This window comes from Neltuma alba, unplaced genomic scaffold (genome assembly GCF_004799145.2).
Source record: "Neltuma alba isolate B1F8T4 unplaced genomic scaffold, ASM479914v2 tig00010783_pilon, whole genome shotgun sequence".
In the NCBI taxonomy this organism is placed as follows: Eukaryota; Viridiplantae; Streptophyta; class Magnoliopsida; order Fabales; family Fabaceae; genus Neltuma; species Neltuma alba.
The window spans coordinates 18,199-45,456 of NW_021635601.1; the positions used below are offsets into that span (position 1 = coordinate 18,199).

A 27,258-nucleotide genomic window follows, 5' to 3' on the forward strand; every position below is an offset into this window, starting at 1 on the left:
GGACTTATGCGCTAAATTAGGCTTAATTAATATCCTACTTAATTCAATGTTATTCTTGAGCTAATTCTAGGCTCAAATTTCGAAATAAGGCACAATTTATCTCAACTTTAATTTTTGATCCTTGGATGAGCATTAGTCAGTAGTCCATATCATTCAAAACTTTACTAAATAAAACACGGTTTTATTGGATAGTACTGTAATTTCTTTTCCTCATTGATTGATTTGAATAGTAAATTATCGATCGAAAAGACCAAAATTGAGATAAATTAAGGCAAAAGAAAAATGAAGGTATTATAGTGTTATCGATAACTACATATTTTCAAGCGTATATATGGGTAGTATAGTTTAGCAATACATTATAAATCTAAATTTTTTTGCTAAACGACTTAAAAACAATAAATGCATAAAATATTTTATATGCAGGCAGGACTTTCTACACAAACCGGGGAGTTTTTTGTTTTTTGTTTTTGGCATCAAGATAAAATGATGGGGATAACAACAATAAAGTCCTGCAGTGGACATTATATATACCCACACTACCTCTGATTCTTAATATAAGATTATGTTTATTAATTTGAAAGGATTAAGAAAGCTAAATAAATTTGACAACATAAAAGAAGCTAAATAAATTACTTTAAATCATTTATATTTATTGTTTTTTCTTTGTTTGACTTATAAACTGCTATATATATAATCTAATAATAATGTACATAAGTATTAATATATGCTATATTAAATAATTTATTTAACTTTTTTAATCTCTTCAAACTAGTTTAGCTAGATTTTATAGTAAGAACCAACATTTTAAAATGTTTTACAACAAATTTTGATAATATGTAACAACTGACTTAAAAATTATACTTAACTTGCCTGTGCATTTGAATGGGTACGTTTGACCAGCTAGTTAATTATAATTTACGAATTAGTTCTTTTTTTATAACAAAATTATAAGATTATTCTTCGACTAGCTTGGAGTTCTATTGTAGTCTACGCTTATCACTCGAGACTTATAATGAGTTATCTCATAATATAACGGTGCCACCATGGTCAGTATCTGTTAAAAACTATTCGAAGTATAAAATTTACATTAAAAATAAATATGTACATTTAGTTATTTTAATTTCCCACAAAATTTCATTTTACTCTTTTAATTTATAGAGTTTTTTAAGTCCTTTGACCTGCCGCCATTAACACAAAAAAATGATGACACTGAAATTTGAAATGTTGACAAAAAAAATTTCGAATATTAACATTTTTACGTTTAATTTTCAAAATACGAATTTAAAATATGTTTTTAGCTATTTCAAAGAGACCTAAATAAATAATTTCAAGAATGTGAAGAAAAAGGTAAAATTATAAAATTTTATAATACTATAAAAATTAATAAATTTTATAAGATATTAGAAAGTTTAAAAATATGTTTTAGATGGTAGGAAAAAGTTTTTTAAAAAAATATAAATTTTTAAGTAATCTTATATTAAAAAGAAGGGTATTCTAGTCCAAATACAAATTTAATACAAATTTAAATGTCAAACTTAACCGCTAATTAATGTTTGGATGGATAAAAACATATAGAGTAATGTCACATATATAATGAATATTGTGTAACATTTAAGTTAATTTTAAGAAAGGAAGTTTATATCAATGTTTCTAAGATAAAGAATGTTTTAAGGGAGGTCGTGAGTGTATGTTATTCTATCTTATAGATGTTGATACCATTCCACTATCCCTTTTAAATTCACTCCATTGGCCCCCACCCTCATTTCTCTAAATATATATACACACATAAACACGCATATAAAAGATAATTCGTAGTCATACCATATATGCCTGCTGGACGGCTTATTTTGTAGAATTTTTCTTTATGTATACTATAATATTCAGTAAACTCACACCATTGCTAATAAAAGAGGTGCCAATCACTTAAGCTTTGTCAGTTCATTTCTGTTTTCCTCTTCCTTCTAAACTTGAAGTTGAAGACATGAAGACAACGATCTCTTGGATTCTTGCTTTGCTTCTTCTGGTTCCCTTCTTCGTTATTGTTGCAGATGCTGCTAATAATACGGGTAAGCACTTGGCCGCCCTTCATTAATCTCTCCTTCTGGCTCTTTTCTCTAAGGAAATTTTTTGCTGCAACACACTTGAATTTTTCTGTCATATAACTCACGTACTTATTAATTTTCTTTTTCACTGAGGGTTTGAATTCACAAATCACAACCTTGCGCGTAAGAAAAACTTAAAAAATAAAATATTTGGTGTCAATTGGACTACAATGCCCCAAGATACAATTTAAAGTTTGTGATTAGTGAGGCCGATAGAGTAGTTGGGTTAATGTATAGTCAAATGGATAATTATGAGGGGTATTTTAGTAAACATACTATTAAATATTCTCTAAAATTTGTAATATTTCCGAAGCCAAAAATAAATTGTAATATTGCTTATATATATTTGGTAACAAAGCTTTCTTCCATTTTGTTTCGTGTACTGGGTAATAGAGAAGGTATAAAATATTGCCTCTAAGGCTCTAATTCTTCATACAAATTTACTTCTAAATATTTGGCCGGAATATAAAAAGGTAATTAAATTATTTACATTATCTGGATAAGAAAAACTTTCCTATTTTACTTTACTAAACAGTAGTAATTTAGATTGAAACTTATATTCCTATGGGGTATGAGTCACATCCATTACTTATATTTATAATATTAAGAGTCGGAAATAGTATTATTATTTTTTCCGAAGTCATTACTTATATTTGTAATTTCTCAATAGTGAACGTCATAATTTCTTAAATTTGTTTTTTTATACACCGGCACTAAAAAAGCAAGAACAGGAAACTTCAAAAAAAAAAAAAAAACAAATGCTAGGTGGCCACGTCTGTATATAACAGTGTCTGACTTTCTCAATTTAGGTACAAACGTGACCACCTAGCTTCTTCTTTTTTTCGCCCGGCCCCCCTTTTGTTTGGGGGTGGGGGGGATTCCTGTTATTAGTTTTTTCACCTCAATTTAAGAAATTATGGATCAAAACTGTGCAGGTTTCATAAGTATAGACTGTGGAGCAAGCGGAGATTATGTTGATGCAATAACTGGGATTTGGTACCAAACAGATGAAGGCTTCATAGAAAGTGGATCCAATCGTGAAATACCAGCCATCTTTAAATTCATCAATGAGCTTCCATACATGGGGCGTCAGCTAAAAACATTCAGAAGTTTTCCAGAGGGAGAAAGGAACTGTTACACTTTGAGACCAATAAAACAAAAGCAGAAGTATTTGATCAGAGCTTCATTTGCTTATCAGAATTTTGACTACAAAAACAAGTTCCCAAAGTTTGACCTTTACTTAGGGGTCAACCATTGGACAACAGTTCAATTGAATGAAAATAAAACGTTTGGATATCATGAAATAATAATCCAAGAGATTACCAATAATGGAATGGTTCAAGTGTGTTTGGTACACATAGGAGAAGGCACACCTTTTATTAACACATTGGAATTAAGGCCATTGAGAACCTCCTTCTATTCCTCTCCATTTCCTTTATCTCTAGACACAAGAGGAGATTGTGGCAGTTCTTCTAGGACCAAATTTGTCAGGTAGACTTCCTACTCTGCACCAACTTTTTCAACAATTTTCAATTCTTATTATTTTTTGTTTGTAAAAAGTATCATGCAATTCATTTCATTAGTTAACTCCATTTAGTGAGATAAAGCTTGTTATTATTGTTGCTGTATTTCTCCATCGTAAAAATTTCAGATACATAGAATTGACAACATATGGAGGTTTAGGCAAGGCTTACAGCATACCTACTATGAATAGGGTATAGAATTGACGTTTAGTGCATTACAAATATATTGTATAATTAAATTAAGTGAAATATAAAAGAGGTTTAATTAAATAGACTGCGTTAAGGGAAAAAAATAGACATATAGAATTGTGAAAAGTTTAAATAATAAGTTACATTGTTAATAATTTGCCTTTGTTTTGTGATTCCTTCGCTCAATTAATGTTTTGGAAATTAAAATGCAGGTCCAAGGACGATGTTTATGACCGCTTGTGGTATTTATATAAAAAGACTGGTTATTGGGAGTCTTAGAAACAGATGCACAAGTAAAAGTAGAAAACTCCAAGTATGAGCTTCCATCAGAAATATTAGTCACAGCATGTCAACCCAAGAATAATGATTCCAGTGTCTCATTTGAAAGATGGATTGATAATATACCAGAACAATTTTATTTTTTTCTTCATTTCGCTGAAATTCAAAAGCTTCCTTCTGGCAAAAAGAGGATTATCAACGTCACTTTTAATAAGGACAACTACAACTCTCGAGAACTTACTCTTGAATACTTGAAACCTGTCACCGTAAGTTCCAACATAACTTCAAATTATGTTAACTTCAACATTAGCGCAACAGTTGATTCTTATGCCCCTCCTATCCTCAATACCTTTGAGATCTTCAAAGTATTCCCACAACCAAATTCCCCTACAGTTGCACAAGATGGTATATATTGCTTTTCTTTCTTTCTTTTTTCTCTTCGTTTTTTCCTTCCTTTGGTCCAAATTCATAAGATCAATATATTGAAGGAAAACTCAACTGGGTCTTTCTGTGTATTATTGGAAATTATATAGTTATTGCCATGATGGAGATCAAGCGTGCTTATGGGATATCCAAAATCAGTTGGCAAGGGGACCCATGTGTGCCTTCTACTTTTACATGGGAAGGTGTTAGATGCAACTCTAGCAACAATACAAGAATCATTTCATTGTAAGAAGTCATATTTATAAGACAGAGAGATATTTTATTTAGTCCTAAAGTCACATTATTAAATTTTTAACATGAATATACTATTTTACTTTTCATTTATTATTATCTATATTGTTCTTGAAAAGTGTATATGTCAAATATGGTTAAAGGTAGAAAGTTGTTAAATTTTACGGCAGAATTCATGAGGTTTAATTTTACTTTATTCAGCTAATATGTCGGAAATGATTTATAAGTTTATGAACTCCAACTTGTAGGTACTTGAGGTCAAGCAGACTCAAAGGACAAATATCTGAATCCTTTGCGCTTTTGAAAAATTTGGAGTACTTGTAAGTTGTAATACTCTTCTGGTCCTAAATATAAGACCCTTATACACTAGTATAAGGGTCTTATATTTAGGACCGGAGGAGTATAAGATAGGCTCCCAACATCCAAATGCTATTATTAAGCATATATATAGTTTGATATTATGAACAATACTAACCTCTTGTTCACAGGGATTTGTCCAACAATGAATTGATAGGAGAACTACCAGAATTTCTTGCAACTCTTCCTAATTTAAAATTCATGTAAGACCTTGAGTGATAGGAAAATTACCAGAATGTGAAATCATGTATCTCAAAATTACATTAGTTTCTTTTTACTATCTTGCAGTAATATGAATGGAAACAAGCTCTCAGGTTCAATTCCCAGGGCTTTGAAGGAAAATGCTAATTTGATGTTCAGGTTTACTTGTCTTCAATGTCAAAATCAGATTCTAGTTTAATATTCTTGTTTGAGACCAAATTGGATAAACTTCTTGTCCCGTTGTATGGCTGATGTAGAAAGTCTTGAAGTCGTGTATGTGTGTGTATAAAAGGAAGTGTCAATTTCAAGACTTTTCATATTGGCCATTTTCCACCATTTGCTAGGACATACTACTTATTACTGCTAATAAGTGTTAAGTCCAGATCATTAACTATAATAAATCAATAAATCATTAACTATAATAAATCATTAAGTATAAGTGAGTGGGTATCTTTAATTCTTTGTTTATCAATAATATTCTTTGTCCTTGACAATATCTGTAAAATCGAACCTCATTTGCTCAACTAATACCTCTTCCAATTTTGCCAGTGTAGCCAACAATCCAGGCCAGTTTCAGTTAGATTCATGCGACGACAACCAACGCAAATTTGTTATTATCCCTCTTATTATTACATCAATCACAGTCATTATCCTAATTGCCATTCTTTCTGTGATGATTTGGAGACTGAGAAAGAACAGACATGGTATTTATTTATTTATTTATCTATTTGTCGATTCATTGGGAATATAACACTCTCAAGTTATTTTTAAACGTGTGTTTCAAGTCTAAAATCATTTAATACAATGATGCAGATTTATCTACAAATAAATACTTGAAGATGGAAATTCCAAAACGGAAGAATCGAGAATTCTCTTACTCGCAAGTTCTTCAAATCACCAGCAATTTCAAAACTCTTATTGGAAAAGGAGGATTCGGGAAAGTTTACCTTGGCACTTTAGAAGATACTTCTCAAGTTGCAGTAAAATTACTTTCAGAATCATCAAAGCAAGGATACAAGGAGTTTCAGTCAGAGGTTAGACATGAAAAAGATGCATCTATGATATTTAAAATCTACTTTCTAAATATATGCAAATTATCAGTTTTATATGACGGAGCTAGTATAATTAACTCTTGACTTGTAGGTTCAGCTCTTAACGGTTGTTCACCATAGAAACTTGGTTTTACTTGTTGGATATTGCCATGAAAACAACATAATGGCATTGATTTATGAATATGTGGATAATGGGGACCTTGCCCAGCTATTATCAGGTTTCTCACATCTTCTGATTATTTACAACTTTTTAGTAATCACCTGGTGGTGTAGTTTTTGTGTTTTCCATTTGTTTACGATTATCTATATGGTTGGCAAGCCTTTTTTTTTTTTTCTCGGCAGAGAAAAACTCAAATGTTTTGAAGTGGAATGAGAGGCTTCAAATTGCAATTGACGCAGCAAAAGGTGACTAAACTGCTACACTCTTCTGCCTTTAGTGTGGAGCTAGATAATTAATAAATTTCTAAATATTAAAAAAAATTAGTTAAATGAGTTATTTATTAAAAAACAAGAAGCATGTGCTAATTTCCTGGAAATATTTTATTTAATCATTTGCATTAGATAATTAATTACAGTCCAATTCCTTCCTAGTACCTCCCAGGAAATATCCTAAAATAAATTGACGAGCTGGTGTGAGCTACGCACTTTTTAAATAGGAATCTATTTTTTTGTGAAAGATCCTAGCTTCCGAGTTTTGGTGGGTCTCGAAGATCCTTTTGATGACATATGTCGTGTTGAAAAGGTATTTATATGATGGAGATCAATTGTGTAAAGCCCGTCAAAAAAAAAGTTTGAAAAATAAATTATAAATTTAAAAAACAAAATAAAATGAAATCTTATATTTAAGATCAAATTAAACTTTTTAACAAACTTCAATATTTAAGAGTAAGGTGAGTATACTATTTATCTTTGTAACTAGTTTCATCATACATTCCTTTCTTGTATAATCATCGATGGGGCCCCAGGATTGGAATACCTTCATGCTGGTTGCAGTACTCCTATAATCCATCGAGACTTGAAGCCATCCAACATTCTATTAAATAAATCTATGATAGCCAAGATTGCTGATTTTGGACTCTCTAGAGTATTTGTCAATGAAAGCGACACCCATCTATCAACTCAACCAGCTGGTACTCCTGGTTATATTGATCCTAAGTAAGTATTTCTTGTATATCAAAATAAAATAAAATCTCAACACATTTTCTAAAGAACTATAAAAGACAACATAATACCGTCTAGTTTCAATTCATTCTCCTGTAATATCGTTAAAATACACTAGAAAAATCTATTTAACTGATTGTCATCTTTTGCAGATTTCAAAGATCTGGAAAACTAACCAAGAAAAGTGATATTTATAGTTTTGGAATGATCCTTCTTCAACTAATAACGGGTCGCCCTCCAATAAATAGAGGACCTGAGGATATCAGTTTCATTGTTGATTGGATTCAACCTAAAATTGAATGTGGGGATATTGAAGGCATTGTTGATCCAAGACTAGCTGCAGGATTCAGTGTTAATTCAACATGGAAAGCTGTTGAAGTAGCAATTTCATGTGTGTTACCACCACCATCCCAGAGGCCAAACATAAGTTACATATTGCGAGAACTACAAGAATGTCTGGCTTTGGAGATGGGAATAAATGACATTATGTCCAGAAATTCATGTGATTATAGTGGCAACACTGAATTAATCACTGTTCTCTCTGCTAGGTAGTCATCATGATTCATGATATTATGCTAAACAACACAGCAAAGCTTCACGCTTTGCTATAATAAGCTTCATGCTTGCTTTGTTCAAGGATCATTATATACATACACATATATATATCCACACACACACACACACATATCCACATTACTTCTCCTCTTTAAATGAGTATAAACTGAGACTCAACATTACTTCTCACATATACTGGCAACACTGAATTAATCACTATTCTCTCTGCAAGGTAATCATCATGGGATTTCCGCTAAACAAGACTATAAAGCTTCATGTTTTGCTATACAAGTCTATAATAAGCGTCATGCTTGAATGTTTCAAGGATCATTATACATAGATCTCTCCGGTTTAAACGACTGTCCAAAGGATAACGTACTCTTAATTTTGAATTTTTGAAGCCTTCAACACAATCAAAGTCTCATAAATGCAATTATGAAATATGTGCATACTTATTGAAAAAAAACATTGATGCCCTAATTGAAGAGAAAAGTATGACAAAGTAGATTCTACAACCCACTTCGCCCCTTAGTTTTCCCAAAAAAAATTTTGGGGGGGGGGGGGGTTGGTTTTAAAAGTGGTCACTTAGCTTCTTAAACGGCTTTAATGAGAATCCCTTATAACATTAAATTTAATTAATAATATAATACCATCTATCTTCTTCGTATGGCCATATTGTCATATGAAATCACTTTTTGAGTTGAGGCATTTATATAGTAGATTTGTGTATAAACTAACCTATCACGGTATACACACATTACTGTTATGAGTTGAGGCATTTATACAATAGATTTGTGTATAACCTAACCTATCACGGTATACACACATTTAACAAAGGGCTGATCTATTTTGGGCTTAGTTTGTAATAAAAGAAGACTAACTGCTTAAATTATAATTCCCTTATAAACGACGCAAATGTTATTGCTCCAGTATTTTTATGTCACTGTAAACCAGTTCAAACACACCACAACGTACCTAACCCCTAACATAACTAGGGGCTCGAAATAAAAGTTGAACTAGTATATAATTCTATTAGCACCGAAAAACCAGACATCAATACCGAATAGCAGTTGAGGATGACTAATCAAAAGGAATAAAATCACATGATGGTGGAATAGGACACAGGATTTTTTTTTTGTTTTTTTGGGGTAGAAAGGACACAGGATATTAGCTGTGTTCTTTTTTCTTTTCAATTACCACCTCCTTTGATTTGGTTACCAACGTCCAACATGGTGAGGGGAAATGGAGGTTGTTTCTCGTCCGGCTATCCACATTCAGCATGCAGAGGGAAAATGAAGGGCAGAGATGAAAAGGTAATTACAAGACTAATCACCTCCGCACTGGTGGTACAACCCCCCTACCAGGTGCAGCCCCACGGCCAGCAGCTTGAGCCTGCACAGGCAACATCAATATAAGTAATCATCAATCTAAAATACATAACAAACTAAATTATTCACAAACTATTAATCGTATGACTCAAGCATAGGGAAACGTATCTAGTTTGGAATTAAAACACACACATCATGGATATGGCCAAAAGGAAAGTTAGGTCTATATAATCAAAGAATGTGAGCATAAATACCTTTGCTCGCATTGCAACTGCTCTGCCCCTACCAACTCCAAGTGATGCACCCTTGCCCTTCACAAGATTTCAAGAAGCAAAAATCACACTCAGAACATATATACAATAAAAGCGTCCCTGATCATTGGAAGACATGAAGTTACCTTAATTCTAGCATCCAAACGCTTAAACATGGGAGCATTCTTCAGCATGTCTGGTATGACCATAAACCTGTTAAAATGTCCAAGTCACAGCATTTCAGAGCACTTATAATTGCCATAAAGAATCACAAAACCGTCTCTGGAGTAAAAAACTTCACTCAATCCTTAAGTACAGAAGGTAGTTCATACCTGACTTTGCTGCCTCGAATGAATACATGTTCAAGTTGGGATGTTTTTCCATCCTGAGGAACGTATGGCCATGGTCAGCAAAAAAGATGAGGTTCAGAGCGTGTTAAGATCAAATAATTTTTTTAAGCAAAGATCAAATTAATAATTGTATACTTAAAAGTTGAAATTGCTGAGACAAACCTCTCTACAACTTTTAAAATTGAATAATAATCGCACTTTCTTAGGCCCCTCACATTTCTGGTATGAGTACGTCAGTGGTAAATAAACAAAACTGGAAAGGCTGGGTGCAAAATTGAGGTTGACACCGGGCATGTTCCAAAACAGAACATGTCTGAGAGATAATGTCAGTACTGGAGATATTTGGTATGCTCATCTTTAGCCAATGTAAGCCTCCTAGAGTCCATTTGGCTTTACTATTTTTTCAGAATGGCAGGGGAAGAACTAATACATGGCCTAACACTGTCCTCCAAGCTTCATGTTAAATGCTAATTACAAAATTTAAATTAGGAACAAATAAAGTTCATCAAGCTAAAAATTGTGCAAGATGAACTGACAAGCATAACGTCTGAATTCTGAAATAAAAATGGCAGGCATTGGTGATCGGATAAAATAGACTCTAGTGTAGATATTCGCCATGTAGTATGAATGCAGTGATATTTTTCCTATATCTGAACAAATTATGCAGAGAAATACATAATGTCATGACTACTCCAGTAGCAGGTGACAGTAACACTCATAGCTTATTTGTTTGATTCACTGGCTCCATTCCATTTATACCTGACTAAATGAAACTAATATGTACTTTTCACTTGCTTTCTGAATTCTGCACATGCTCATATTTAACTTGTGCAACTTAAAATAATAAAATCCATAGCCCAGATTTCAAACAACTGGAAATTTGCTTCTGGCCATGTCTCAGCTAAGGAAAGTGGAAATGCCCAACAAATGACCATGTCCATGATCAATCTTATACAGTTCAAATCTAGGTTCTTCTCAGTTTAACCATGATTTACAGTCTAAGCGGGAGCAAATCCAGCCTTTAAAATAACAGTTACTCGTCTGATCTAAAACCAGCAGGAGATTCGATCAAGAGCGCATAATTTGAATTAACTTGTACAGAGAATATCACTCATCAAAATGCATTGAGTAAGCTTCCAAGCTTGCAGACACAGAGTAAGATTTCTCACAAGCCTTTAGAAGGAACCAAAAGACTGGTGATCTCTCAATTACTTCCTATCTTTCCTTCCTAATCCCTCTTTCTAAGGTAATGTGCATGTGTGTCTACCATACGAGTTTCTTCATAGACGACATCTGATACTGTTCAGAAAACTTGCAATGACATTTACCATTGCAACAAAGATTAAAATTTGCTAATCACAAAACCAAGCTCAGCGCAATTTGAACAAAATCCAAAACCTACACCTACATAAAAGACATTGCGGAGACGAGTAATAAATGCAGGAAAACTACACTAGTACGAATGAAAAGTACCTTGGCGGTGTAGGTAATGTTCTCGAGCTGACAATTCCAGTTGTCTTCGCACTCGATCATACCTCCTCTGTAGAGTTCTCCACTCTTCAGCTCTACGGTGACCACATGACCAGTGGCCTCGTGAAGTAGCTTCACCGGTATTCCCAAGCTCCTGCTCATGGCTTCCTTTCCACCACTCTGCGCAAAACCCTAATCAATCGAAGAAAGAAACCCCGCCTTTGGACTTCGCCGCGAGGCAGAAATTTTATTTATTTGTTTGTTTATTCATCTGGATTTTTTCATTTTTTTAATTTTTTCTTTTTAATCTAATTTTTATATTTCAAATTTTATTGCTAAATGTGACGATAGAAAACCAAAATATCATTAATTATATAGACTGAAAGTTTAGTTACACATAAGGAATATATATTACATATTATTAAAATCTGACTGCACCTAACCTATGTTGCATATAATGAAAGATAAATTGCACATAATGAAAATTCAATTATACATAAAAAAGATATATTACATATAAGAAAAAGTTCATTACACTTAACCTATAAATTGTTACATAATAGAAGATAAAATGAAGATTTTAATTGCATATAAGAAAAATATATTACATGTAACGCAAGTTAGATTAAATGCAATATGTGCAAATTACATGAAATACAACTAAACTTCCTTACATGCAATATAATTCCTTATGTGCAATTAAACTTCTCATATGTGCAATTTGTTTTCTATTATGTGCAATTTAGGTTAAGGCAACTAAATTTTTCTGACATGTAATATATCATCCCTATGTGCAACTGAATTCTTGGTCTATGTAATTTATTTTTCGTTTTGTACAACTTAAGTTATGTGCAATCGAACTTCACTAACGTGTAATATATCTTTCCTACATGCAACTAGATTCTCAATCTGTGCAATTTATTTTTTATTATGTGTAATTTAAGTTAGATGTAATCAAAATTCAATAATGTGTAATATGTCTTTCTTATGTACAATTAAACTTTCTATATATGTAATTTATCTTTCATTATGTTTAAAACATATCCTCTACAATCTAACTTCCCTTATATGCAATATATTTTTATGATGTGCATCTAAACTTTCTATATATGCAATTTATCTTCTATGATGTTCAAAGCATTTTGTGTTCAATCTAACCTACCTTATGTGTAATATATCTTTCTTATGTGTAACTAAACTTCCCATATACATTTTAGCTTCCATTATTTGTAATTTCAATTAAGTGTAATTGACTTTTTCTTATATGCAATATATTTTTCCTATATGCAACTAAAATTTTTGTTTTTTTTCAATTTATCTTCCATTATGTGCAACTTAGGTTAAGTGCAAGCACACTCTAATAATATACAACATATATTTCTTATGTGCAAATAAACTCTCAATCTGTGCAATTAAAAGTAATTTGGTCTTTTTATTTTAAAATTAATTTATACTAAAGGACCTCAAAATATGATACTACCTCCGATCTTAATTATAAGAGCCAGTTGACTAATTTGAAGAGATTAAGGAAGTAAGTTGAGTTAGTTATTTGTCCTAAATAGGTGTTGTTTTCTCTAAAATATCCATACTAATCAAGTGTATTGACTAAAACTTTTATTATTAGAAGGGCTAGTTTGGAAAAAAATGTATAAATATAAGAGATAAAGTGGATTGGGGTCTTATATTTAGGATCAAAATAAAAGTCAAATAGAATCTTATATTAAGGATAGGAGGTAGTAAATTATAAGATTCCATTTACCAATATTTTTCAAATGGGGACTTTCACCCAGTATTCCTAAAAAATTATCGGGAATTTCATTTGATTATTGAGTCCCATATATGAGACTATTAACGAGACCCGAGGGATTTCTAAAATTTCAGTTCAAGACCGTTGGGAATAAAATTTTTAATTAAAATTGCAATATATTTTGTACAGTTAAAATAGCAATATATATGGGACAATAACAAAAAAAGAGGCTGAAATTTTGTAAATGCCAAATAAGGAATATCAACAAAAATTTATTATTATTTGCAAATTCAGACTTATTAATACTAGATAAAGTTATGTTATCAAATCTGATTTGAAATTTGTAATTTTCAGTTTCTTTTTCTGTCATTCTCCCAATATATATATATATATATATATAAAATAGGATTGAGTGTTGTTTTCCATATCATAATTTTGGGGGCAAAAAAAAAAAAGGTGTACAGTGATCCTAAGATAGTATTAAAAAAACTCAAAAAAAAAAAGAATATAGATTAGTTTGGACTAGAAAATTTTTTCTGATTCTGGGCTTCTGGCTTCTGGCTTCTGGCTTCTAAGGGGATGTTTGGATAGAAACCAAACCATGGTTTCAGAAGTGCTTTTACGGATTACGAAGTAAATATGTGGAGGAGGTTACCTCGTTTTGCGGAAAAGTGATTCTGAAACCTAGGTTTTGGTTTTGCCAAACACCCCCTAAGATCAACGTAAATTTGATTTAACGTATTTGTTTTTTCTAATAATTTAGTGTTACCAAATATTATTGTTATTATTGCTGCTGCTGCCAACAATTTCGGCTATCATAATTTAGACCGATTGGCTAGAACACAATATATCTTAACTAAAGCCAATAATTCAAGTAGTATGAATAAAAATTTGCAAAATAAAATTTCTGTTTGAATCCCACAATATTTAAATTTATACTGGATTATTATATAAGAAATAAAATAAATACATCAACATCACTTTAGCACAAAGTCAACTCAAAGTTGTCGAATAGGTAAACTAAAAAAAGAAAAAAAGTGTGTAGAAATAAATAATAAAATTACAGTGATAATGAAGGTGCTGAAAACTCAGGGAGTTATTAAATTAATATAGATAGTTGTTTCAAAAACTAGTGGTCTAACTTGTAATTGTAATTCAATTTATATTAATTCAATTATAATTAGATAATATAATGTAATTAAAATTAACATAAATATTTGTATATAATTCTGAAAAATTATTATTTGAATAAAAAATACATTAATCCAAAAAAAAATATTAATATGTTAAAAAATACACTTGGTGTTTTAATTTTGTATAAGGTTTCAATTTGATCCCTTAATTTTAAAAAGTATATTTTTAGTCCTTTAAACCTAAAATTATTAATAAACAATGATGGAATTGAAATTTTAAATAGTGATAAAACATTTTCAAATGTCAATATATTAAGTCCAATTTTTAGAATAACTATAATTTAAAAAAACACACAATTTAAACCTAGTGATAGCATTAAAGGATAAAAATAGACTTTTGAAAGTTAAAAGACTAAATTGAAACATTACATAAAGGGAAAGGACCAAATACATATTTTAACCAATATTAATATATAATGAAAAATTTATGAAATAATAAATTGGTGGGCTATTGAAAAAAATTGTAAAAAAAAAAATAATCCAAAACTCTTTATAAAGGACTAGTAGACGAGATTGATTAACCAGTTCAATTTTCTGGCCCACCGTCCACCGAGCTGTGGCCACAACACACTACAAATCTGGATTTGATTTTGCGGTTTTGCCATTCGCAGTCCGCATCCCTTTTCTTCGTGGCTCTTGGTGGGGTCAAAGCCATTCTCACAATCATTCCTCTATTTCAAGAAAAAACAAGAGAGCAGGTGGCAATTAGAAAGCTCCAATAGTTCCTTCATCATTTTCTCTTGGATTGCCTCGGCCTCATCTTTTGGAGTTCAGCATCTAACAATTTCGATTCTGGGTCTGCGATGTTTGGCTGTCTTATCTTCATGATGGTGATGGTTTTCGTTCGAGGTAGGTTCTCAGGTTTTCTGTTTTACTTTCTTCTCTGTTCCATGATTTTCTGTTGACAATTGCGGAGATACTGTACAGCAGACGGCAACTGAATAATATTGTAATTAAAGTTCGTCTGTTGAAAGCTCAAATGAGCAAATATACACTCTTTGGGCGTGGGGTCAGAGTTCAGACCCACTTTCCTTAGCTGGACCCGTTGTAGTATTTTCCTCTATTTCTAGCTTTGAGAATTAAATCAATTGCTGGAAGCTGATTATTGTTAAGCTAGAAGGTACTCATTTGAGTTTTTAGTTAGTTAATTCTGAGCTTTTGAGCCTAAGATATGATCAATGCCCTATAATTGCTGTGTTTGACATATTGGACCTTCTTGATGACATGGGAGTTTTATAGATGCTTATTTTTACATGTATATCTCTAATGTTGTCAGTAAAAGCTGCAAGCTTGTATCAATTTGATTGAATGCCTTATAGACGTTTATCTTATGGGGATGTCTGTTGAGAGTTGACCTCACAAATATTCTGTCCCGCTTAAATATTGATTACTAAATTGTTCCATAAATATTATTGATACTTGAAATGTTGAATTTCAATGTGTTGCAGTTTGAGGTTAGTTGGGTTTTCTTCTGGTTCTAGTCACACAGTTTTTTAATTGAGCTATTTGAATTGGTGATTTGATCTGCCTATTGTGTAATTCTTGATGATGCTGAACATAAAATTCATTAGAGATAGAAAGAGGGTGAGACGCTCATGACATATTTCAACACTACTAATTTGACCTCGCAGTTTCAACTTTTTAGAACTTCCATTAATCCTGGAAACTTCTTTTTTGCAAAGGGCCTAAGAATCTTTAAGATGTATCCTGACTCTGCATTTGTTTTTTTTTTTTTTTTTAATCAGTACTTTATAGTAAGTCATGTGATTTTGACGTCATAACTTGTCAATTCTTTAGCTTCATCATGCCTTTTGCAACTATGAGAAACTATGAGAAGATCTAGTCAACTTGAAGGACGGACCACCAGACCTAATTTCTCTGATCTTTACGGGAAGAAAAGCTATCAAGCACCTTGTTAACTCAAGATAAGCTCAGCAGGTTCATAGAGAAAAAAATGGCCGCTGAAGATAAAAACCTAGTAGAAATTCTGGAAGACCTTAATCCGATAGATGTTGCTAAATATATGAATTATGTCAGTGCCCCTCAAGCTGGAGCTATAGCTACTTTCTCAGGCACAACACGTGATACCTTTGAAGGCAAAACCGTCATCGAGTTGAGATATGAAGCATATGTACCAATGGCGATTCGATGTCTAAAGTCTCTTTGTTCCTCTGCTAGAGCATCCTGGAACCTGCACTCCATTGCTGTTGCTCATCGTCTAGGCACAGTTCCTGTGGGAGAAACAAGTGTGTTCATTGCAGTTTCTGCCGTCCACAGAGATGATGCACTGGAGGCTTGTAGGTTTCTCATAGATGAGCTCAAGGCAACAGTGCCTATTTGGAAGAAGGAGGTTTACTCTAATGGTGAAGTTTGGAAGGAGAATTCTGAGTTCTTGGAGAGGAGGTCTGATCTTCGTAAAGATGAAGATTTTCGTGGGAAAGTGACAGAAATGAAGGAACACAATAGGAAGCACTGTTGCAGGCCCAAGGTTCAGGTGAAGGATGAAGGTAACTGAAAAATAATGTCAGTCTCTGGGATCAAAGATATGTTGTATGAGAGACGTTCTGTCTATTTTTTTCCAAAAAAAAAAAAAAGAATATTCAAATAATACAAGTGGATGATTGTAATTCTATACTTTGTTCCTTCTGACCACATTGCTATGGTAAAATCAACTTTCTTTTACCAACCCGCTATTTCCCTGCGGAATTGCTATTGCAGCTGAATGAAGTTTGAAACGGTATGCAAAAGGGTTGCTTGGAGTGGTCATGATATTGATTGACATTATAATAATCTCACTTTTGAGCATTGTTATAAAAGTAGTAGAAAATCAAAAGAAGAGTGATACTTGCGGTCATTTCATGAATGGAATGGAAAGATTTTTTTTAATTAAAAAAATCATATCAATAAATGATATTGCGGGTGAAAAATTTGGTGTTTAAATAAATAAGTAATACACTTATTTTTAAGAATGATGGAATCAATACATTACTTACTTTCTAAATATAGGAGCTAGAGAAGGGATTTACTTTTATTTTAAATAAAAGACCTTAATTTATTTTGCCTCTCAAATTTATAATTTTTTACTCAAATTATTACTGATTGCATATATTAAGAGGACTCCTAATCAAAAAATGGTTCTAATGCATATGATTAAAAAAAATAATTTAAAAAATTAAGATATATTTATTATAAATAACTAACTTAACTATTCAAATTAGTTATCCAGTCTTATATTGAGGATGGAAGCAGTATAAACTTTTAAAATGTCTATATTTAATTTCAACCATCGTCTAAGCTATACAATTTACAATTTTATAAATTATAATTTTATAAATAATGAATTTTGAATATCAAAATAAATATTTTATAATTATATAAAACTTAACAAAAAATTGTTGTGGATATTTTATTGCAAGACACGATTATTTCTTTATTTTATTTTGAAGAATGAATTCAATTTTTATACCACTTTTTTCCAAGGTGCTTATATCACAAGATGTCAAGATCTATGATATAAGTAAGTCTAGTAAAAGGATTATTTAGTTGAAAATATTCTCAAAGCAAAACATTTTACTTTCATTTCCATTTTAATTTATAGATTATTTTTAAGAACTTAACTATTCTCACAATTCCTTTTACTGTTGGGCTTCGCAGCTGCATACCTTAATATGTTAGTTGTTAAAGCTTTTTTAATGTATCGTTTTATCTAGGTTTTAACAAAATTGTCTTTTATTTAAAAGAAAAAACCATCCCCAGCCACAATTGAAAATGTAGGGATAGAGAGGAAACATGCAAACTAAATTCATTTTATGGTAAATATCATTCACAGTGGATTTAACTCTTCTTCGATGCGATGTGACACAACTCCAAATTCAAGTTTACAAGGGAAAGGCATTTTATTTATTCCCACCTTATCCAAAAACAAAAGATTCTGAGATCAATATCTATCTTGTTTTTACCATGAGCCATTTTTCTTGGCTAACAATAAAGTTAGTTTTGCACATATCCATGACTTCATAAACTTTCTCTTTTAAGCTCCACCTTCAAATATAGTTGAAGATATCTTGTGAGCAAAGAAACTTGATAAATTTTGAAGTATTACAAGATAGGATGCTGGAGGTGACTATTAAGATCTAAGAAGCAAATTACTAGGTATGTTATCATTCATTTGAGCAACTTACCTTCGTATCAAAGGCTTTGTTATTTATTTTGTAATTTAATAATTTAATCAAGCACTACAACAATAACTCTTGATTAAAATATTTAAATATTAACTAATTTTTTAGTTGTTCAAAGATAGTAATAGTAAGTAACTAAAATTTTATAAATAGCTAGAGTTTATATATTATATTCACGCTGCTGATATACTTTTCAGCAGCAATTTATATAGGAACTTATCGTGCAAATCTTCGGAGGGTAAACAATAGCATGAAGGAAAGCCTTGTCTAATACATGTTATGCATGCAATATGAATGAGTTAAAAAATCCAACCAACCATGGCTTTTCTCAAGAAATTTCAAAATATATATACACACTAATATTTGTATATTTTAAATAAAAAATGAAATGTATTACGAGATATAAAAATTAACTTTAGAAAGTGATATTTGTATGTAAAGTTGAGAAGAAGAAAAAAACAGGAAACAAACAAAAACACTATTAAAATAAAATCATTTAATTAACCGTGAAAAAGTTATGACCCCTTTGTTTAAAATTAATTAAATATCGGGGAGTTGTTGAGGGTAACTTGGTAAAGATGGGGATGTGTTAAAAATAAAATACTTCTATCTTATTTTGATTGGATTAGCTGACCAAAATATGCTCGAACAGAACTATTCTTTAACACATTCCTCATCTTCACCTCATGCGTTTGTAAAAAGTTAGAATTACACTTAAATGAGTCATGGAGGGGCAGGGTTATGTGGAAGAGAAAGTACAGTAGAATCTGCCAAGAAATTATTCACAAATTCTAATTCTAACTCTTTTCCTGGCTCTCCTCTAGCTACATTCAATAAATTATTTTTGTCATCAACTAAGACCAGTATGCTTAGTCAATAATAAATACTATTTCCTCCTAAGTATTGAAGGTAAAGGATAAAACTTTTCTAAGCTTATTTCATAAAAAAATTAGGAATTAAACTCCCAAACATTTACTCAAAAGTGGATATTCATAATAGTAAATTTTGTCCAGCAAAGAACATGGACTTAAGAATGCAGGAAGAGAAGACATGAAATACCTGTCATTTCTTCAACTGACGACCATATGGTATTACCAACATATGGGTATAATAAATTGACTGTGTTTAGTGGAATTCCACTGACCTCAACTATGTTTTGCTAATGAATTGTAAATCAATACCACTTCAATAACCAGCCTATTTTTGAACAAAATTGGATGATATCTACAAGCTAGACAAGAACACAGTGAGTTAAACTAAAATCCTCACAGACGACTTAATGGCTCGAAACTCTTCTTCTGTGACACTCTTCCAAAGCCCATCTATTAGTAAGCATCCCTTAGCTTTAACTGGTGGTAATACATCATGCTCTAATTCAGAAACTTGTCCTGCCTCTCTTATCTTCTTAAGAGTTGATTCATCAAGCAGCGTAAGGTCCAAAGTGGCATCTCTCTTGACACCATGTTTGATTGGTTTCTGAGTCTCCTTCCTATCCAATTCATGAATGTCTTTCCCATTATCAATACGATCAAGTGAAGGAAGATAACCAGATGAACCAGCAGTGCGGGGCAACATGCCGATTGGACATGGGTTCCATTCTTTAGCCAAAGCCCATGTCCGAGGCTCGTCAGTTAAGCAATCCATTGATGATGATGTTTTACTCTTTGTTACTCGTTGTTTAAACGACTCCAGCTTTCTAGCAGCTTGCCGTATCTCTTCCTCCATCTGAAGGAAATTCACTGAAGCCATGGGCAAAGAGCTTTCATCATTGGTTATGACTGAGTTGGATAGAATGACATGGGAGAGCTTTTCAACTTTCTCCATTAAAGAGCTATCATCCATCAATTTTGCAAGGAGAAGGGCTGAATCCATTAGCTGCTTATTGCTAGGAGGCAGTATTCGAAGACATTTTCGTACAAGTTCAAGCAAAACACTTTTCGGTACATTTGCTTTAGCAGATGGTACTTTGTTTAGAATCCCAACAACCCATTCAAACAAAGATGCAAGAAGATCAATCTGGCAAAACCCTTCCCTACGTGATGTTCCTATACATTGTATTTCTGCACAGAGGAGAAAGAAACAAATAAGTAAAGATAAAACTACCTCAACCTTAATACTGTAATTAATAAAACAGTTCTATATCAAGACAGGAGATAAACCAAATGCATGTATATGGAACTTTACAATCATTAGGAACTCTACTATAATAGACTGCAAAATTTTCCACAGAGATGCTGAAACATATGATCACAGTTCAGAAGTGAAAAACTCTCCCCATAAACTGGCTGCAGAATTACACTAAGCACATACCAAGCCTAAACAAACCAAAACAAAACATTGTATCTTAAATCAACTCTGATGAACAAGAAAAAAGATCCACAGTTCGAAGCTTACAAATTGTAATTAAAAGCACATTATAAACTTGACACTACAATAATATAACTCTACCTTGACATACAAAAAAAGTGGATCAGAGTAATTCCAAGTATAAAAGACAAAGGTTATCATCATCTTTGTACACAGATTCATAATCCAATATGACAAAATTCAAGAACATTGAAAATTGATTCTAATTCATGTTAGATTAGGCATCTAGCAAATGCTTTTGAAAATTTATTCAACAAAAAATTTCCATGGATAGTACACCTTAACTACCTTCCACCATCTTCATAATAAAATGTATTGCATCAAAGGCCCAAATTTAGGCGCACCCTAAGTATTGACCAAGCATGAAAGGCAATACCCTTTCAAGTACCACACAATAATTAATCAACAGACATTAGCCTCCACCAAAAAACACATTGAATATTGATGGCATGCATAGCAAGAGGACATCTACCTTCTTCATATTTCATTGCTTCCTGGGTCTCAATCATAATGAGTACTTCCTTGAGAAGGTTCACAAGTAATTCCGGCTCCTTATCCCAAAATTTGCGTATGACAACCTTCCAATTGGCCAAAATAATGTTTATGGTTGGACCAAGTGAAGCATGTGTCGCATGCTCTACTAGTTCTGAAGAACTCAGGGCTTTTAACAAATACTCCAACAACGCATCTACAATCTCTGAGGAGTAGGAAGAATATAACTGAACAAGAGATTTCAATATCTTAGAAACCTGTTTCTTAGAACCTGAAAATAACAGGATATCACTGCTTAATTCACTTTAGATTCAGCATCATTGAAATGAAATACCATAACTAATGATTCCAGCCATAAGGCCTCATTTATTTTGGGGTCATAAAATAGGAACATTGATATATCAAATTATCAACGCTATAATAAAATCTTTATCAAGTCATATTTTTCACAATCCATGAAAAGTGAGACACATCTTCAAACTTCTTGCATCGCACAAGGCAACATGCCTAGTTAGATAAGATGACAATTGAACCCATACTTTCGCGTTTGGATTGCTGAATTAAAACAAGAATTAGTATTTGCCATACTCATCTCTGCTTGTTCCAACTAGTGCCACATATATCATCCCTAACTGTGCCCCATAAAACAAACATATTAAATTTTGGATTGACATGTAAATTACTTATCATGAAGAATTCCCTACTAAAGTCAATAGTTAAAAAGATACGGTAAGAACATTAAAGTTATGAGCGATGAAAACAAACAAAGCTCACACACGTTTTCCATCGAGTATTGGACTATTAGACTGGGGACTCTGGTTGCTTTTCAAGTAGGAAGACAGTTCTTGAAACTTGGATTTGATTTTCTTTCTAGCCTTTGCATTTCCATCACCTTCAAAAGGAATTGCCTTGGTCTGAGGTTCCCAATAATAAGATTTCAACCAATCAAGTGCCTGAAATTGATAACAAAACAGCATACCATCAGTTATATACGCAAGGGTAAAAACATACGAGGGAATAATTGCACTTGCAAAGCATTTGAACACTAATCGTCCAAGCCTACAAAGTAAAAAACAAGAGGAAATGAAACAAGAGGGCTTTTCATTTTTCAATTTTGTTCCTTCAGATTGCCAAAGAATTTTTTTTTCCCCCCCTTTTCATGTGAAGCATAATCTACATGTCTCGCTTAAGTAACAGCCATAGATACCTAATAGTAAACAAAGACAATCATGCATACCCATAATTCATGTGAGAGTGTAATTATCAATTGTAATTGTAACCCACCAAAAAGCCTTACTCCTACATAAATACAAAACGCAGCAATGCTAACATCACGGAGCTAACAATAAAAATTACATACTCAATTTCACCCTCAAATAAGAAAAGTCAGGTGTCATTCCAAACTATAATAATGTCGCTCATCCAAAGCCTAGAATGAAGTGTCTCTTTCAAACATGAAATGGCCAGGTTGACACATTGATCACAATGGAATTAAGTCCTGAGTATCTTTCTTAAGGAAGTTTAATAAAAAGAACTAGAGGTCGGGTCCTTTCCTTTACACTAACCCAAAACATGGGCTACCACCTACCGAGTACTCACCCTATTCCCATTATAAAAAAAAAAAAAAGGAAACAGGAAAGAGAATTCCTCCCCCACGTTCCACTCATTCTCTATCTTTCACAGACCCGTGCAATACTTATCCCCTGTGTCATTACCATTCTACTCCTCTATTTGCTTCTACTCCCTGCGTCTTTGCAGTTCTTCTAGTGTATGCCTGAACCCATTTTTCATGAACCGGCTCCCTAACTTTCACGGGGTCCATCAGTGCCAAAATAGGAAACAAGTTTAGAATTTAACTTTTAACTAAGTGATGATGTAAAATAAAGCATGAAAAGGGGGGAAAATGGGAAGAATTTAACAATTGGTGCAGGAGTCCACGTACTTCACATAAGTCTTAATGGATATAATTATTCTACCCTTATCAATAATTTCCATTCTACAAATAAATAAAAACGAAACAAATTTCTCCAATATGAGCAATTCCTTAGTCCCAATCCTGGCCCTATGAAACTGTGAAGCCTAGCTGACCTAAACTTTTCTCCACCAGGCAAAAACAAAGTAACTTAGAATTGCAAGTAATGCTAATTATGAACATATTTCTACTATGCTACAAAAGGCATCTGTCTATTTCAAATTACACTCTTTGAGGTCATTAACTCAATGTAACACCTACAATCATCATCTCAATGTAACACAACAATAAAATGAGCCCAGATATATCACAGGCCTTCCCTCTATAGCTCTATATATCAAAACCAATGAGAGAAGAAAATATTTTCAGGGAGACGCATCAGAGGCTTTGCCTCTGTTTCTCTATCTATCAATACGCCGTCCTGTTTTCTCTAAACAATATGTCCATTTTATTTTCTTGGACAATCGAGAGCTCATTGCGAGAAAAGAGGACAGCACCATTTTCACTTTAATTTGCCAAAAACAAGCAATTGCATAGAACATGTTGCCAGCAATCTGGTAAATATCTAAAACCTTTAGAATCTTATAGCACGACAACAAGTGCACCATATTAAAAAATTCCTACATCAATACTGGCATTGAAAAGGAAACCTATTCTAATTGCTTCATATCAAACGAGTACATCAAATCTGCACACCTTATCACTTACAGCACCCCATAGACCAAGTATACTCTAACATTAAGCCAAAAGGAAATTCAAGGCAAGAAATTCTTGACAATGATAATAAGATATACTGAAATGAGCTATACCTTAACTGAGGCACTGTGAAGAAGTTGAAGTGATGGAAGTCCACGATGTGATGCCTCTAAAGTTGAAGGAATATATAAGGGACAAAAGGGCATTTTCCAATATAAATGTGAACAAATAATAGTAGAAGACTTTGTTTACCATGACGAATATCAATCAGTGTGCGTGGAATACCAATTTCCTCAGCTGCCACAGCTATGGACTTCTCTTCTTTTTTACGCGTCTTTTCAATAACACCATTGACAAGCCTTAAGCAAACAAGGTAGTGAATTAAAGGGTCACATACAACACAAGTGCTTGGTGATACTTTTCCCAAAAGAACACAGCTGCTCATGCTAAAAGATACAACAGGAAATGACGGCTGAAAAAAAGCCCAGATCTGAGAATTCTAAATTTCCTAGCATCCCAAAACTTCTTGGAAGGGCCCCAAAATATCTTCTACAATAGTCTCCATTAACCACACAATCATGACCCGTGATCTTGAGCCATATTAACTCATTAATTAATTTTTCAAAACAGTGAAAGTACAAATAGATTACTGAAAACTTGTAAATCACTTGATCTTGTATATTGTACCAGTGCTATGGATGTAATTCTAAGAGCTATAAAGAAATATTTCATGTCAAAAAATAGGCCAAAAAAGTTGAAAGAAAACCTCACCTAATGATTGTCATGCAATACAAATGAGCAAGCATCTTCTCTGAAAGGGAATGAGAATTATCATTACACTGATCATCATCCACCCTACAAAAACCAAAGTTCATAAAAGATATATCATTTTTGACATTCCAGCACAAAAGAAAACTTTGCAGCAGAGACAAGGAAAAAACATCAAACGTCTATAGCTTACGAGAGGCTAGGCTCTCCACTACCAAAATCACAAGCTAAAAAATCTCTCTCCCATCCCCTGGTACATAACTGAATGTCCCCTTCACTCTATCTTTCAAATCCTCTGCTGCCAGTCCCTGTCAGTTACACCACATCAAGTCCCATTACAGCTCTTGTTGGACCTGCCATCCTATCTTCCTACAATATACCCAGGCCTACTCCCATCATTATGTTGAAACAATTACAATAAGTAAATACTCCCGCCAGACCTCTTTATAAGACACAAATAACTAAATCACACAGACCATAAAATATAGTTAAAGCCAATAAATATGTTTAAATTTAATTTTTCCCAAAGCCACCATATTGCCTGTTTGACATGGTTGCTATGCATCAGGGTAGAAGATGAAATTTTCAATAAATGCACAAGGGCAGAGGTAGTTGTTTCATATATTTAGGCCAAAGAGTTTCCCTCAACTGTTTCTTCTAAAGAGGTCAGAGGGAGTAAACTTGTGAAAATCAGAATAGAAAATCTACCTAAAATAGGGATCCATCTGTTGAATTTCAATGATGGAAGCAGTAGCCTCAATCGCAGCTGGTAAACATCCTCGACTTTCCCATGCCGATATCTGAAGGCAAATAAGTCTTTCATCAGCTTAATCCCCCTGTATCATACAGAAAAGGCTTGCAAATAATCAGAACAAAATCTTACTCTTTTGAGAGCAAAAGCAATGGAATCTGGGGAATCTGAGAATAGAGAATCTTTAACCAAAACCCATTCATCCCAGTTCAACCATGGCACCAATCTGAGTGCATATGACGAATTTTGCTCCTCACATATTTCATTTAAGTCTAAAAACGACTCCATCAGAGACTTGATCAACAATCCTGAAGGAGCAAGCTTCAAATCACTGTAGGGGAGAGTGTGAATTTAAAATATAAAATTGAAGCAGAAAACTTGAATAACAGGTGCAGCAAAAGGGAGGAGGGAGGTGAGTAGCCAAGGTACAATGCTTGAATCCAGTTGTAGAGTGTAGTAAGAGGCAGTAGCAGCTTTAGAGAAGACCGTAGATTTCAATGCCCTCTCATCTCAAATCTGAAAATATTTACAAGTGTGTTTAATTTCTTTAAAATATTTTTATTTTTATTTCATAAAATGTATTTTATATTTTTAAATTTCTGTAGGAACATCCTATCTGATATTTTAGGATAAAATATATTCCATCTTTGTTTTCAATCGATTTTTTATATAAACAAAGATCTTATCTCACTTTTAACTTCAATTATCAATAACAGCTATATTACTATGACGTGTAAATATATAATTATCTCTACTAAATTACAAAAATGTCATTGATGTGAAAGCATTCCTTTCAACCATGATAACACATTCTAGCATTCTGACGGTATATATGCTGTAGTATACAGGGGGACATGCATGGGCTCTGTATGTGGTACGCTGCACACACGGCTTATATACTATATACTGCTCTACGCAACCCCCACACGCATCCTGACTGGAATACTTATATACATGTCTGCGTGCGCGCGCGCGTATAAATGAACAAGAGCCATTAGCTGTAAATACTAACAAAACGTAGATAAATTCATGATGCTGAGCATAAAGAAATGAGACAAGGTTTTATGCAGCCTTAAAATTTACTACATCGAAGTATGTTGGGGAGAAACCCCCCAAATAACCCAAGTATTGGCTTCGGCTAACTGTATCTGTACTTATCTCAAGGCATATCAAGGAAGGACCTAAGTATTGGATTGCATTTATACCACCTCTGGCCTTTAGTCACAAATAAAGCCACAGCTGAACTAGATTCCAGGGAGAAGAGACTTAGAAAGTGTTACTGAAAGCAATGGACAGCATTGAAAGTGAAACAGGGAAGTACTTACGGATAAGAAATATGGAGGGATTGCGAACATACCTCCCAGAGAACGTCAGGACTGAGATGCTACGGTGAACGGTGGGTAGCTGGATGGCGGTGGACGGCCGAACGGCGGCGAGAGCAGAGCAACGGCGGCTGGCAGCGGCTGGTCTGTGATACGGGGATGCGGAAACGCGGGCAGTTGGGTTGAAGGGAAAGTATGGGCCAGGACATCAAAATTTAATTCGGCCTAATTTGTTGTCAATTTTTTTTTTTTTTTAATTTCACCGGGAAGCTACCATAT

At 33.0% G+C, this 27,258-nt stretch overlaps 4 protein-coding genes across 4 annotated transcripts; 2 read left to right on the forward strand and 2 right to left on the reverse strand.

Moving 5' to 3' along the window:
* Window positions 1–1,981: 1,981 nt before the first annotated feature.
* On the forward strand, window positions 1,982–8,091 carry LOC114759029 (receptor-like protein kinase At3g21340). Its single transcript, XM_028948127.1, has 11 exons — window positions 1,982–2,066; window positions 3,038–3,329; window positions 5,017–5,088; window positions 5,257–5,328; window positions 5,414–5,485; window positions 5,876–6,030; window positions 6,140–6,360; window positions 6,470–6,596; window positions 6,721–6,783; window positions 7,344–7,533; window positions 7,692–8,091. The coding sequence occupies exons 1-11, from the start codon at window positions 1,982–1,984 to the stop codon at window positions 8,089–8,091; spliced, it is 1,749 nt and encodes a 582-aa protein (XP_028803960.1).
* Window positions 8,092–8,978: 887 nt separating this feature from the next.
* Window positions 8,979–11,655, reverse strand: LOC114759052 (small nuclear ribonucleoprotein SmD3a). Its single transcript, XM_028948155.1, has 5 exons — window positions 11,497–11,655; window positions 10,006–10,058; window positions 9,820–9,886; window positions 9,677–9,733; window positions 8,979–9,486 (listed from the first exon to the last, which is right to left on the reverse strand). The coding sequence occupies exons 1-5, from the start codon at window positions 11,653–11,655 to the stop codon at window positions 9,424–9,426; spliced, it is 399 nt and encodes a 132-aa protein (XP_028803988.1). The 3' UTR covers window positions 8,979–9,423.
* Window positions 11,656–15,116: 3,461 nt separating this feature from the next.
* Window positions 15,117–17,069, forward strand: LOC114759049 (molybdopterin synthase catalytic subunit). The gene is made up of 2 exons (XM_028948152.1): window positions 15,117–15,282; window positions 16,231–17,069. The coding sequence occupies exon 2, from the start codon at window positions 16,388–16,390 to the stop codon at window positions 16,946–16,948; it is 561 nt and encodes a 186-aa protein (XP_028803985.1). The 5' UTR covers window positions 15,117–15,282; window positions 16,231–16,387; the 3' UTR covers window positions 16,949–17,069.
* A 2,793-nt stretch (window positions 17,070–19,862) lies between these two features.
* On the reverse strand, window positions 19,863–27,146 carry LOC114759030 (uncharacterized). The gene is made up of 9 exons (XM_028948128.1): window positions 27,015–27,146; window positions 25,790–25,988; window positions 25,615–25,706; window positions 24,910–24,993; window positions 24,391–24,497; window positions 24,252–24,307; window positions 22,249–22,423; window positions 21,451–21,741; window positions 19,863–20,671 (listed from the first exon to the last, which is right to left on the reverse strand). The coding sequence occupies exons 2-9, from the start codon at window positions 25,943–25,945 to the stop codon at window positions 19,863–19,865; spliced, it is 1,770 nt and encodes a 589-aa protein (XP_028803961.1). The 5' UTR covers window positions 25,946–25,988; window positions 27,015–27,146.
* Between the last annotated feature and the right edge of the window lie 112 nt (window positions 27,147–27,258).

Coding starts and splice junctions, on each gene's coding strand:
- LOC114759029 (XM_028948127.1), top strand. CDS start 1,982: ATGAAGACAACGATCTCTTGGATTCTTGCTTTGCTTCTTCTGGTTCCC. Junction 2,067..3,037: donor AGATGCTGCTAATAATACGG/GTAAGCACTTGG, acceptor AAAACTGTGCAG/GTTTCATAAGTATAGACTGT. Junction 6,597..6,720: donor CCTTGCCCAGCTATTATCAG/GTTTCTCACATC, acceptor TTTTCTCGGCAG/AGAAAAACTCAAATGTTTTG.
- LOC114759049 (XM_028948152.1), top strand. CDS start 16,388: ATGGCCGCTGAAGATAAAAACCTAGTAGAAATTCTGGAAGACCTTAAT.
- LOC114759030 (XM_028948128.1), bottom strand. CDS start 25,945: ATGGAGTCGTTTTTAGACTTAAATGAAATATGTGAGGAGCAAAATTCG. Junction 22,424..24,251: donor TTCACAGTGCCTCAGTTAAG/GTATAGCTCATT, acceptor TATCAATTTCAG/GCACTTGATTGGTTGAAATC. Junction 20,672..21,450: donor AGCAATGAAATATGAAGAAG/GTAGATGTCCTC, acceptor TCCTCTGTGCAG/AAATACAATGTATAGGAACA.
- LOC114759052 (XM_028948155.1), bottom strand. CDS start 11,655: ATGAGCAGGAGCTTGGGAATACCGGTGAAGCTACTTCACGAGGCCACT. Junction 10,059..11,496: donor ACATTACCTACACCGCCAAG/GTACTTTTCATT, acceptor TACGTTCCTCAG/GATGGAAAAACATCCCAACT. Junction 9,887..10,005: donor ATTCGAGGCAGCAAAGTCAG/GTATGAACTACC, acceptor ACATTTTAACAG/GTTTATGGTCATACCAGACA.